Genomic DNA, 15,096 nt, shown 5'->3' with positions numbered 1-15,096 from the left:
TACAAACCTAAATCATGGACAAAAGTCAGGTACACAATATAAATTAGATATACACAAAACTGTTATCTGTGGCAGTTACTTTTTCGTTCTAGTTAAAGTCTTTGTGTGTTTTACTTGTGTTTATGCATGTGTTTCTCCCAATTATGGTATATGTTATTGTATATGTGTGAATAAGTTTTCATATCTGCTGTATTCTGGATAGGTATCCAAACAAATAAATGACCAAAACGTTGCACTCCATTAATTTATTTCCCATCACATTTACAAGCTTTGTACAGCAAACAAAATGATACATAAACCTTAAAAAAAGACTTCTTTACAATATTCACTACAGAAGACTATTTTAAACAGAATGGAAGACCATTCTTTACACAATTCACTACAGAAGACCATTTTTAACATGAAATCTGTGACTATTCTTTACATCATTTGCTACACACATTGAGTCAAACTTTCATCATCAAACCAAACTTATTCTATTATTTAATAACACATCAGAATCTCTCAACTGAACACAGTATTTCTCCCAAGACAAGACCACCCCAATGAACCTGCCAAATACTATAAGGTAGGCTAATCATCAGCTATAAATATTCTTATAACACATCTGTCAACTACCAAGTCTTATTAACTTTTAGTTTTACCCGTATCTTTTATTTTAAAACCTTTTAAGCTCTTATCATTTCGTACTTGGTGTTTGGAAGATATTTTTAAGGCTTTATGTTCCTGGGGGGTTGGGGGGCACTGCAGTTCTTTGTACTCACACACGTTAACTTGACTTTTAGTCAGCAAAATATGGTCAGTATTGTCATTATGTGCCATTAAACCGATCTACTACTACCACTACTTCATGTCAACAATGTTATAACAACGATAGATGGGCTTGTTATCACTGGACAAAAATATCCTTAGCATATACTTGTTAACAATGTTATAACAATGATAGATGGGCTTGTTATCACTGGACAAAAATATCCTTAGCATATACTTGTTAACAATGTTATAACAATGATAGATGGGCTTGTTATCACTGGACAAAAATATCCTTAGCATATACTTGTTAACAATGTTATAACAACGATAGATGGGCTTGTTATCACTGGACAAAAATATCCTTAGCATTTACTTGTCAACAATGTTATAACAATGATAGATGGGCTTGTTATCACTGGACAAAAATATCCTTAGCATATACTTGTCAATGTGGGGAAGATTTTTAAAAAATATGGAATGAAATTTTTTATCAAGATATAAATATCTTTGGCGCTGTAATAATGAATAGGTACAAGGTGCTGCAGCTAGTTATACAAGAAATGTTTTACATATATCTATAACCTCCTCTCCACCACCTAACATTTACCCTACCATTATGTTTTGCATAAGAGGGCATTTTCCTCTCTAAACTACCCATAAATCCACAGGTTTGATTATGAACCACCCATTCAAATGCCCATAAATCCACAGGTTAGTTTAGGGACCATCTCATTCAAATGCCCATAGATTTTCAAGTTTGATTATTGACTATCCCATTCAAATGCCCATAAATCCACAGGTTAAATTAAGGACCATCCCATTCAAATGCCCATAAATCCACAGGTTAGATTAAGGACCATCCCATTCAAAAGCCCATAAATCCACAGGTTAGATTAGGGACCATCCCATTCAAATGTCCATAAATCCACAGGTTCGGTTATGCACCAACCCATTCAACTGCCCAATAATAATATATCAATAATCAAATGAAATCTTTGGATTGATTTTCAATTACAGAGCACACCTTGGCAAAGTTATCATTATTGCCAGCATGAAACTAATAATTCCACCATATCAGGACCAGCAACAGTGTGAATGACTGCACAGTATTAAATAACATTTGTTAGGTTGTGGGGGCACAAAATAAAGTCCCATAAAGCAGACTAAAGAGAACATGTATGTTAAACTTCAGCTATGATAATCAAAATAATATTTATCAGATAATGCCCAAATTTTGAAGTCTGCTTATTTACATCAATTGTATACCCGAGTTGCATTCTGAGGTAATGTCTGAAATATTGAGCTTTTGTATTACAACTACACACTCAATGTACTCATTCAATAATCTGTATTATCATCTGAAATTTCGGTGATTCCTTCGTCTCTCTTGGAAATCTTACTTTTATTTCTATACACTGGAAATAGACATAAATAAAAGCAATCAAAACAAGTGAATCAATCAGGAGAGGCACATACAATAAGCATAAAATATTTAGTCAAATGGCTCAAGCATTACTATAAGCTAAAAATAAAAATCAACGAGTATTCTATTTAAATCTGCCTTGGGGGAGACAGGAACACTTTTCTCCTATACTGTGTAGCTCTCATTCTATTTAAATCTGCTACGGGGGGGGGTAACATTATTACTCTCTACATTCTGATTTTGCTAAAATTATTTCTTTTCCTTTGGATCATGCTCTTTAAATAAATGAGGCATGCCTTTGCATGGTAGATTTAAATGAAATAGACCTAAATTACAACTTAAAGTGACAGAACATTTGTATAACTTAAATTATTTTAAAAATTTATTATTTTTCCAAAGTAGAACTCACGTTACCTTAACTCTGTGGACATGAAATATTTTTTCATACTCAAGAATTCACTATATGAACTCTCCATATAAATTCTGGTTTCAAATGTGATCTTAACCCAATAGTCAAATGGGGAAAATCAGCAAGTCACAGTATTAATTGTTTGAGCTTTCTAATGATCCAGCCAATGAATAAACAAAATGCACTACTGGCTTCCAGAAATATAAGGAATGAAAATAAAGTATTCCTCAATGTATATATTCACTGTAACCCTTAACCCCAAGCTCAATGAGGCAAAAGCATTTGTAACAAATTGTCGGATTCATTCCAAATATGGAGAAAATCCATCATGGGGTTTAGAAAATGTGTGCAAATGAGAAACCATTAACCAAAACCATAATGAAAAATCTTTGATGCCAGTGACCTTGACTCCAAGGTGATGGGGGTAAGCATGCATGTTGTACAATGCAGCAATTCAGATGCATAATGAATCATACAAAATAGAATGAGAATCTATGAAAACAACTGTTAATGAAAAACTTTAAAAAAATAAAACCTCAATGAACTGTTTGTGCCACCAATATCATCCAAAAAGTCAGATGTGTCTTTCATTAATATGGGCTCAACAACAAAATATGACTTTACAGTTACTTAATAAGAAATATGGGGACATGGTGTAAGTTTGGGTAAAAATAATTTTTATAACGAAGGTTAAAATATTCTTGAACTCATCAGCTCATTGAGATGTGCATATAACAGTATGAATCTCAGGTTATGGTTTCCATCACTTGAAAATGGTTGATTAACAGCAAATACAACACAATTCTGAATTCTTTAATACTTTTAGGGTACAAATCTTCAACATTTTGCAAAAATATCATTTTTGTCAGTACTTAGATTTGTAGATTTAGAAAGGGGTCCAATTTTTTCTCCAAAAAATTTCTGTGCTCTGGGTCTTGAAACCATAAAATCAAAACATTGGTACACCCTCAAACAAAATAATCACCTCATAATTAATCTGAAACTAAAGTCAACATTTTGAATGACAATTAACAGTTACTAAATTTTATAATATATTGCATCATTCATTTTACTGCACACTTTTTAATAAATAACAGTATCCATAAAAATTTTGGTCAAACAACCTCTGAACAACCAATCCAAACAGAAATTAACACTGTGAGAAATGGCAGTGAAAAGACGTCAGGCAGGACATTTGTCAGGAAAAATAATAAAATAAACAATTTACACATAAAATGCTTAAAAGAGGATTGTTATTGTTATAGGGTTTAACGCCATTTTTCAGCACAAGATGGGCTATACATGGCGGCCAGTATTAATGGTGGGGGAAGAACCCGGGAAAACCCCAGAAAGAACCACTTTGAGTAAACAACATCGCAGCCAACTAACTCTATTCTGTGAGAGCCATCAGATTCTGTAATTCAGAATGAGGATATCTTCTATCAAAGATTTTTGATTGATTTGTTTTGCTTCCATATTGTATGGCACAGCAACACAAGTAGGCTACTGGGTACATTGTTGTTGTAGGGTTTAATGCCATTTTTCAGCACAAGCTAGGCTATACATGGCAGCCAGTATAAACGGTGGAGTAAGAGCCTGAGAAAACCTCGGAAGTAACCATTGACTCACGAGAAGCCACTGGCAAGCTTCCTCAAATACCCACATTGGCCGAACCCAATCTCAAGACCATGCAGACAGAGGTGAGAAGGCAATGATCCATAACAATGAGTGCTTTAGACCACTTGGCCACTCTGCTATTTGGTACAGAGACAACTGGAGTAACGTGCCTTACCTACTGAAGAACATACCATGGTAGCTGACCATAACAAATCCAACGACAGAATTCAAACCTGCACCCTTATAATTGCAAATCTCCCATACTGACCATTGTGCTAAATCAGATCACTATTGGAACAAGGTCCTAAAGTATACAATCCTTCTTTTCTGCATTCTGGTCATAAGAAAAAACTTGCTTAAATAAAATCTACTGCCTGCATCATTTGGTTTGGCCACAATATCCAAGAAAACTCTTTGATACACACATGACACTTTGCATACATTGCAAACTCCTTTGTCAAGAACTACCATATGTACTCACTTTTAAGTTGGGTACAACTGCAAACTGCATAGACCCAGATCTGCCATTGCATAATGTACTTATAAATATGGGTCTGTGCAGTTTGTTGGGAGTAATCAATAGAACTATGCTCTTGCACTGCATGATGTAACAGCAGATGAGGGTTGCAGTTAGATCAGATTTATGAGTGTACAAAATACTTGCACAAACATGTCCATACCTAACTATGTCCATACAAGTCATATACCCGGCATTAACAGTGAATTCAGGTCAATTATTTACAATTCTACAAAAGTGCATTTATCAAACACATAGTCTAACTGCTAAAAGAGTGAATTTCAATATATGTAACTGTACAGTAACAAAGTTGATGAAGTCAACAAAATAAATGGCAGTTATGAACAGTGTTTAACTAAATACAAGGAAACAACATTTCAAATCAGATAGTGCTCCTGTTATAAATGTAGTTTAAAAATTTGCTTATGCATCTTTTGTTACATGATGCATTAATCTTTTAAAGTCTTATTTTAAAAATGTGGTGAAAAGTCAGCAAAAAGTAAGTTTATAGGTAATAAAAAAGTTGCAAGTGTTTTGACACTTCTGACAAAGACAAATGTTGTCAATAATGAAATAAAAGTGTTTAAACAATCCATGACTAGGAATGTTAAGGACCACACTTACAAACAAAATGTGAACATAAGATATAAATTGTTGATTATAATTTCATTATGATCAAGGAAGCTGTGCAAAATGTAATAACCAATTTCAAAATAAAGTCTTGGAAATTTATTTAGTACTGTTTATACTTGTAAGCAGAGTCAAGCTGCAAACATTATAGACCGTGATCTGCCATCACATACCAGTAACTCAGGTCTGTGATGTCTATTCTACTGATTACCCCTAATAATATGCATAGACCTAGATCTGCTAGTACAATATTATGGTGATCTGGGTCTATGCAGTTTGCAGTTGGACTAGACTTGTGCGTATATAAGATACTAAAGGTTCTCACTTGTTTCGATAATTCTCATCAAGATTTACAATATAAAGGTACGGAGGATTTTTATTATAAAAAACCAACCAAAATTACTTTTCTCGAAAAAATTACAATAAAAATGAAGTCTATTTATGGGGAAAATACCTTTATTTACAATCAAAGATCATGTGAACATTAAGATGTTTTATGAAATGAAGCATATTTAAGAACTAAAATAAACAGTGAACAACATCTACAAAGTGACAAGCTAAACATACCAATACATATTTGTACAACTTAAAAACTAACACTTCATCAAGAATACAGTTTGCACATGACATCATTTCATTGACAGAAACTTACAACACAGTGAAAATCATACACCACAAAACAATAAGTTCCACTAAACTATGTCACTCCTCCCCTACAAATTTTAAAAGACATTTTTCAAGACCAGATTTATGTTAACAAATGTTTTGTTCAACATAAAATATTAAATAAAATATGAAATAACTATTAAAAAAATCTTCACAGAAATTAGGCAGTGCACTGATTGTGCTGCTTATTTTTGGTGTTTTTATTAACTGTTTTATGACAAAACCCCAGGTAAAATGATGCAAGGTGACTTGTCAACACCGACATTAATTTCATTTTAAAAAAAATATAAATATAAAAATAAATCCTAGAGGTTACAAATAAGTTATTTCAATTTTGTGTCTCAAAGAATAGCCTAAAAAAAGCAACATATAACTATGTTTAACCAAGATGGTTAACTAAAAAGATACCTCAATATGAAATAACGTATATGGATGAAGAGTAAATTTCAAATGAAAAACAACTCTCTTCTGCCTACATAAAAATGCCACACCCTCAACTAGTGTAAAAAGTGTTTTTTTTCTATTAAGACATCTGAAGGTTTTAATATTTTTTGTAATGGCAGCAATGTTTGACACTCAGTATATAAAAAAAGACCTTGATACCGGGTACTTTTTGTCAAATTTTGGACCAATTCTATTGCAGTATTTTAGAAGTAGTCATTTCAAGGCTTCTGTTTTCACCACTGAGAGCCAATATTGTTAGCATCACCTTTGAAAAGACTTTTTTAAAACTACTTTTAGAAATAGTTGCTTGACTGGACTAGCATCCAATCAACAAATCTGAAAAGCCTTTGAATTTGAATGTTCTGTGGAAATTGTATGTAAATTGATTAAAGGAGATTTTGAAAAGTTGTAAATGGTAATTGCTGGCATGATGGATGAAGGACTGTACAACAAGTTCACCATGACCTTATGGCCATCCCAACGAGCAAAAGCAATGCTGAACACAGACAAACCCAAAAGTTTAAGCATTTAAAAATCTTGTCAATATATTATGTAGCATTAGATTAAAAACTTGTGACACTGATTAAAATCTGCCTCCCTCGTACTTAACACTTTTAGAGTTCTTATTAAATTATGCTTATTCATTACAAAAACTATGTAAGACACACATAGTAGTGTTTTAATAACAACATGGGATGAATATGTAAACAGTCTCAAGCCTGAGACCACCTTCCTGCTAACAAGGGCCTACCATTATAAAACTTTAAGGGACTTTACATCTTACTCCAAAATATTCTGACCAATCCTTACAACAGGTTGAAACAAGTACGACTACTAAAACTAAATCTAAACTATGAACAGACAATCAGAAATCACATCACAGTGAATAGTGTGGAGAATCTTTGACTAAGCAGGTTAAAAAAGACCATTCCCATTGCATTATAAAACCAGACCAGTTACAATACATTATTAAGAACAGGAATGGCCTCTTGTAACATTCATCTAATTTAAAAATTTGATTGCATAACAAGTTCAGTACACTCAATGATTCAAACATTGGAGCAGGTTCATCTATGACGTCAAGGTAACCCACTAACTAAAAGAAATGCACTTGTCTTGGATGGGCTTCCACTTTCCCTTGAATATGTTAAACCTGGGGCCTAAACTCAGGACTGCACAAATGCAAAGCATTTATGCAACCACCAAACAACTGTTACTTAGTGATGTATAAAATGTCAACAAGATTTCATAAGCAGTGCCATCTCACACACTGATCATACCCATATTTGTATATATATATTTTCTTCAAAAAAGCGTTCTAGATATTGATAAGCTGCCAAGTAAAGAATAAGGGAAATTTATACAAATTATAAACTCTCTTATGTTGTTACTGTTACTGTTGTTGTTGTCTGTTCTTATATTTTGTGTTCCCAGTGGTAGCTAGGTAGTGTCTTCATATGGTCTTTATTTATTCTTGGCCTCCTCAGGTACACACAGGAGTAACTTCTGCAAACGTATGGTCCAGTTATCTGAAATTACAAATTTTTGCATCAACCTCAGCATTCAAACAGTTCTGTAACATCAGAAGATAATACATTCCACTAATGCTAACAACATTCATCACAAAGGAATAACTGACAATTAAAGTAACAAAAAGAAGATTTATGTAAATTTAATCTTACATGGAACATTTTATTTCAGACTATGACAGCAATTTTCCAGTGATAAACATGTATGTTGCTTTTATGAATAGTTCTAATTTTTATTACAAGCCCATTTAATCTTACATACCTGATCTGGCATTCGGGAGAGATATTCAGTCTGCAATTCCATATCACACGCCCAGATTTGAACTACTTAGTTGCCTAATTTGGCATCCACGTGTAGATGTTTTTAGATGCAGTAAATCCAACGTTTATAAAATCCCAGTTCATACTGAATTTCGATCATAAAACTAAAATATTTAGAATGCATAAAAACAGTGGTTGGGAATAAATACAAAACTATGTTCATGTTTTGTATAGGGTTTGGGGAAAGAACTCATTTGCCAGTGCCAGGATCTTTCTGGTCTAAGTTTGTCAATTTCTGTTCAAGATTTTTTTGTAATAGAGTTCTGTAAATGTTTTCCTTTAGTAATGCCATCCAAATTTGAGTGCAGAATGTCATCTTTTGTATAAATCTATAACAGATACACATCCTAGGACATTTGCTGTAAAATCTGGTCAAATTCTACTGAGCAGATTTTTCCAAGTTATTTCAGGTTTGTACTAAATGCATGGCAGATTAGCATCGCTTTATCAATGATGAAGAACTTTATGCCTGGGACATTTATGCAAATTTAGGTCAAATTCCATTCAGTAATATCCAAGAAAATGTTCTGTTTTAAGTAAGTAGCCATACATTTGGTCAGATCAGAATCATTTATACAACTTGAAAGGTCTTCTTGACAGGATGCTTTCTGGCAAATTTGGTCGAACTCTATTCAACAGTTTTGGATATGTCGTTTAAAGGCCGTAACTATTTTTAGATTGTGGATCAGCAGCTTTTGCATAAATTTGTATGGTGTTCATACCTAGATGCTTAATGTCTAATTTGATTAAATTCTGTTCAGCAGTTCAACATTTATGGGATTTTTTTTAGTAATGGTGACAATATGTAGATCTGTATCAATTACAAAACTTAAAAAGCCTGGATGCTTTGTATGAATTCTGGTTTAAACTGGTCCAAAGGTTTTTTGTAAAGAAGCTCAAACAGCAATTGTTCACGAAAAACTGAGATTCTTCTGTTTCTGGTAATGGTGGACATACCTGATGATAATTTACTGTCATTTATACTAATCTGAAAGGTCTTGATGGAAATGTTATCAAAATCTGTTCACTGGTTCTGGATATTAGTGACATCAGTCAGATTTTACGGCAGAATGAAATTGTTAGTGAAAACGCCATGCTGATATGACCATCCATTCAGGAAGAGTAGAGATACGATTTCAAAGATGGCCACTGTGGCAGCCTAACTGAAATCAGGTCAGCAACATCATCATTTAAAATCGACTATACATCGAAAGAAGTCTTCTAATGAAAACCCCATGTAAATACAACTTTAACTTTAGATCAATATCATTCATTTAAGGTCCAACCAGAAGCCTTTTAGTGAAAACCACATATTAATATAACAAAACATTCTGACTTAGAAATAACAGGCGAGTGATACAGATGTCAGATCAGCACTATCTTCACCTATAAGCACCTAGATATTATAATGTCATTTGGTAAAAACTCCATGTCAATATGACTTTCCATTATTGATGAAGCAATTACACAATTTCAAAGATAGTTGCCATGGCAGCTATACTGATGCTGGGTCATAATCATTTTCATTCAGGACCAACTAGACATTAAAAGTAGTATTTTTAGTGTTGATATGACCATTCATTCAGAAGTAGTGAAGTTTTGAAGACAGCCACTATGGCAGTCGTATTAGACATAAAAAATAAACCACCATTTTCGGCCAACTAGACATCATAATAAGTAAAAACTCCGTGTCAATGACTTCCTATTCAGGAGGAGTAGCAATGACAATATTTTGAAGATGGTGGCCATGGTGACGGTAATTAACTTTAGATTGGCAAAATTTTCATTCAGGACCAACTACACAAAGTGAAAACCCCATCTTGCTATGACCATCAATTGAGGTTGGTTCTTTTCTGTTTTTGTTTTTTGTGGATAAAATGCCTTTCTTCAGCATCATACATGGCAGCTAGTATATTTTGTGGGAAGAAGAACCCAGGAAAATGCCAGGAAGACACACCCACCCATGGGAAGCAACTGATAAGGTTTCTCACAAACTCATGTTCCCAAAGCCAAACCAAAAAAACTCCACAGATAGAGATGAGATATGCATGTGATCTGCAAAGGTAAACTGCTTAGACCACTTGGTCACTGGAGGTCTCTCCATTAAGGAGTAGTGATAAGTTCAAGATGGCTGCTGTGGCAGCCATGTTGACTGTCATTGAAGTACAGTTTTCATTCAGAAACAACAAGACCATGGGATGTTTGTGTATAGTTTCAGAGCAATCCTCCTAGTAGTTTAGAAGTAGTGCACTCTACAATCCCCTGCAGCTAATAAGAATGTACTTTAGACTGGTTCATTATGTCCTGCATGTTTCTTTTGTCTAGTAGATTAGACCAAGTTTTCTACTTAAAATGTTTCTGTGAATGATCAAACAATATTAGGTATAGAACACATACATGATTCTATTATCTACTCTATTTGACTACAAACCATTTCCAATGAGATATGGCACTGATTAGCAGGAGTTACTTCCCTTTGTCCTCTACTGATGGTCAAGCTTCCAATATCAGTCGTTGGTTCAAGGGACCTTATATGCTTAAGTCTGAACTTCCAATATGTAGTTATATTCAACAGGCCCTATTTAGTGCTATATACTTTTAAAATGTGCTGTAACAATAAATATATGAAACTACTTCCATTAACCCACGGTAGGTAAAATTATTAATGTAATTACTTTCTTAGCTCACAGTAGGCAAACCGTATTAATGTAATTCCATTAGCCCACACAAAGTAAACTTATTAATGTAATTCCTTCCATTAGCCACAATCACTTCCATTAGCCCCCTCTGGGTAAGTGATTTTATTAATATAATTATTTCCATTAGCCAAAACTGAATAATTTATTTTTACTTTTTGACATCCTATCATAAAAATGTGTGTGTTCTTAGAGTAAAGAAATTCGTTTATTTGCCTTCCATGCAATTCAAAATTTTCTAAACTAACTTTTATGTCCCACTTTACCATATGAATGATATAGTATTCACTAGCTGACATGATTTAAAAAAAAAAAGAAATTTATGTAGCATTTATTAGGGTGGCTTTCTATGCACTAAAGTCAATCAACAGATCTGCAATGAACACACTGGTCAGCAAAAATGAATATCCATGCTGTCATCCAGCATTACAAAGACATTTTTTCCCTGTTCATTGTATCTTGGCAAACATTTTTAAATGGAACTAAAGTAACATGTCACTCATCTTATTTCATTGAACTTACCTATAAAGTTGAGAATCACTTTGGGTTTGTTCTCCCAGTAGACAAATATAATGTAGACTGGAATACCGGAGGCAATGATGAGGAGGCCAATACCTGTAATAATAAGAACAATAATAATAATGATAACAGCAACAACAACAACAATAATAATAATAATAATAAAACAAATAGTAATAATAATAATAGTAATAAAGCTAATGACTCTAACAATAAAAACAATAATCTGTCAGACTGAGAGTATCAAAACATATCTAATTACAAATAGTAATAATGATAATAGTAATAAAGCTAATGCCTCTAACAATAATAATAATAATAATAACAAATAAAACTGACACCTGCAACAACAACAATAATAAATAAATAAAACTTATGCCTGCAACAACAACAACAATAATAATAATAACAGTTGCATCACCAATTCCCATCCTTTCTTTTAACATAGTGTAGTTTATATCTGACCCCTAACACTCTCCCAGAAATCTTAGAATTACAGGCCTTTAAAATTAAACCCATCTCGCAGGTAGTTACAACCTGGGTAACTTATGTACCAAGTCTGGTTAATCGGCAACCAGCAGTTCACAAGATGTAGTTATAAACAGATGAACAAGGGCATCAAAACATCCCCTCCAACTACAGCATTGGAATAATAATACTAATGATAATAGTCTTATTGACAGCTTGAGAGTATCAAAACATCTCTAATTACAATCTGGTGACAATAATGATAACAACCTGTCAGACTGAGAGTATCAAAACATATCTAATTACAATGATGCAATAATAATGATAATCTGTCAGATTGAGAGCATCAAAACATATCTAATTACAATGATGCAATAATGATAAAAATCTGTCAGATTAAGAGCATAAAAACATCTCTAACTACAATGTTGTGACAATAATAATAACAATCTGTCAGATTGAGAGTATTAAAACATCTCTAATTACAATGTTGCAATAATCATGATAATCTATCAGATTGAGATCATCAAAACATCTCTAACTACAATGTTGTGACAATAATGATAACAATCTGTCAAACTGAGAGTATTAAAACATCTCTAATTACAATGTTGCAATAATGATGATCTACCAGATTGAGATCATCAAAACATCTCTAATTACAATGTTGTGACAATAATGATAACAATCTGTCAAACTGAGAGTATTAAAACATCTCTAACTACAATGTTGTGACAATAATAATAACAATCTAAAGTTAACTGACAATGTGCTTCCAAAGTCAGAACTGTTTCACCTTTGCAGGTACAGCTTGTTCAAAACTTGGCTTGAGGAGCATGCAAATAATCCAAGTATAACATACAAGTCAAGCCATTTAGAGAACACTTTACTTTGACTCCCCTTGGGTCCAAAACTGATAACACATTTAACATTTCCTAATTATTACAAACATACCTACACTATGCTACCAAATTAGTAATGCATTACCCTGTAAACAAATGCTTGTGTGCAAGATAAATAAGAGCCAAAATTAACATGGGACTAGGATTATGGGGCCATAACCTAACTGTTTAATGTATAAATATATAAGACTTAAGAATATTAGCAACAAAGCTTTGTTACATATTTATAATTTTATAATTTCTTACCTGTTCCTTAATGTTGTCTGTATTTGGGTTTTAAGTCCATCAATGCCATAATCTGCTGTCCTGACAAGAATTTTGATCAAAAACAAAACCCCATATTTTAATTTCTTGTTTGCTCAGTTTATCTTAACCCTTAATGTGCTTGCAGTTTTGTAGCGCAAGATCCCAAAATACTGAATTAATTAAAAAATAGAAATGAAAATTGCTCTCTACTTTTAAAATGGCTTTATGTAAGTTTGGTTTTCTTAATTTTGATATTTAATCTTAAAATACCACTAAAAAGGAGTCTGAAAGGCAACCCAATTTTTACATCAACTACGTACATTGAACTCATATTGAACAATGTTTTGAGGAGCTCAAAATCACAAATTATTTATCATAACCTTCAAAAATCATCATCCTCACCGCTATCTTAAAGTCAGTATCTGAATGAAATCCATCTTCAGATGAACCATTTTGGAAGTCAGCCATATTTTATTTTCTAAGTAGCTCATATTTCAAATAAATATTCTTAAAACTTTCTTGATCTGTGAATTGTTAAATCTATTACAGAATGCTTGTTCCAGGACCCAATGTACCAATCAAATTTAGTTCAACAACCATTCAACTCATGCTGAAGGGCCCAGGTGTAAACAGTTGCCTACCTGAGAAATGACAGCACAAGAAGTGGTAGAAAACCTTTACCAGTAGTATGACCTGTATCATGACAAGTGCTACAAAACCTTTACCAGTAGTATGACCTGTATCATGACAAGTGCTACAAAACCTTTACCAGTAGTATGACCTGTATCATGACAAGTGCTACAAAACCTTTACCAGTAGTATGACCTGTATCATGACAAGTGCTACAAAACCTTTACCAGTAGTATGACCTGTATCATGACAAGTGCTACAAAACCTTTACCAGTAGTATGACCTGTATCATGACAAGTGCTACAAAACCTTTACCAGTAGTATGACCTGTATCATGACAAGTACTACAAAACCTTTACCAGTAGTATGACCTGTATCATGACAAGTGCTACAAAACCTTTACCAGTAGTATGACCTGTATCATGACAAGTGCTACAAAACCTTTACCAGTAGTATGACCTGTATCATGACAAGTGCTACAAAACCTTTACCAGTAGTATGACCTGTATCATGACAAGTGCTTTAACTGGTTAATAGTTAAATAAAAATTGTATTTAAGTGCAGATAAGTTTTAATATCCATGACTAAACTAATTTATGAGAGATTGCATTCTATGTGTGTGAATTTGTATTGATTTTGTGTGATTTGTACATTTGCATGCCCTGGTAGCATTTCTGAGCCAGAATTATTTTTCTATAAAACAAAAAACTTTAACTTTAAGCCTGTTCTAAAAAAATTTTTAAAAAAAACCTTATCTCTGACCTTCATCAAGGACTTTTATGGATGAATGCACATGCAGAAATGAACATGGACAAAGTGAGCGATATACCGAGCTATCAGCAAAAGTGTCTAATAACAAGATCAAGAACTTACCTGTTTCAACTGGACTGTAGTACATTGGCAAAATGACAACAAATACTGAACAAACCAGATATATAATAGGCCACGCTAAATGTATCTGAAATTAGATTTAAAAAATAAGTACAGTTGTATGTGTATCTGAAAGTAATAAAATAGCTGTCAAATGGAACCAGTGTAATCTGGTCATAAAAGAAAAACAAAATTCAACCAGGGCAGCTATGCAAAGCAGCATCTCGAGGCATAGCACTGGACTCCAAATGGCTTGACATTAAATAGTGTTTCATGTGATAATGTCCTGCAAAAGAAAAATCAATGACCCCTCCCCCCTTCCATTTTCAGATTTGTAACAGACCCAAATGGCTTGCTGTCTGTTAATTGTAATAGAGCGAGAGGGATGAGTTCAAGACAACAAACTGAAAAATCTTCTCTAAGTACTCAAGCAAACATTTTCACATTGCAAAATGT

The 15,096-nt window shown here is 33.3% G+C and overlaps 1 protein-coding gene across 1 annotated transcript in view; it reads right to left on the bottom strand.

Moving 5' to 3' along the window:
• Nucleotides 1-230: 230 nt before the first annotated feature.
• The window catches only part of LOC149778822 (large neutral amino acids transporter small subunit 2-like), a 55,427-nt gene continuing 40,561 nt past the window's right edge, over nt 231-15,096 (bottom strand). The window contains exons 9-11 of the mRNA XM_089939577.1: nt 14,644-14,728; nt 11,528-11,620; nt 231-7,988 (exon numbers count right to left, since the gene is read on the bottom strand). Coding sequence (XP_089795703.1) covers nt 7,924-7,988; nt 11,528-11,620; nt 14,644-14,728 — 243 coding nt within the window. The 3' untranslated portion in view covers nt 231-7,923. The remainder of the gene's footprint in view (nt 7,989-11,527; nt 11,621-14,643; nt 14,729-15,096) is intronic.

The sequence above is a fragment of the Sinohyriopsis cumingii genome, chromosome 17, assembly GCF_028554795.1.
Source record: "Sinohyriopsis cumingii isolate HCF-2022 chromosome 17, ASM2855479v2, whole genome shotgun sequence".
Classification (NCBI taxonomy): Eukaryota; Metazoa; Mollusca; class Bivalvia; order Unionida; family Unionidae; genus Sinohyriopsis; species Sinohyriopsis cumingii.
This window is presented reverse-complemented; position numbering and strand designations above follow the sequence as displayed.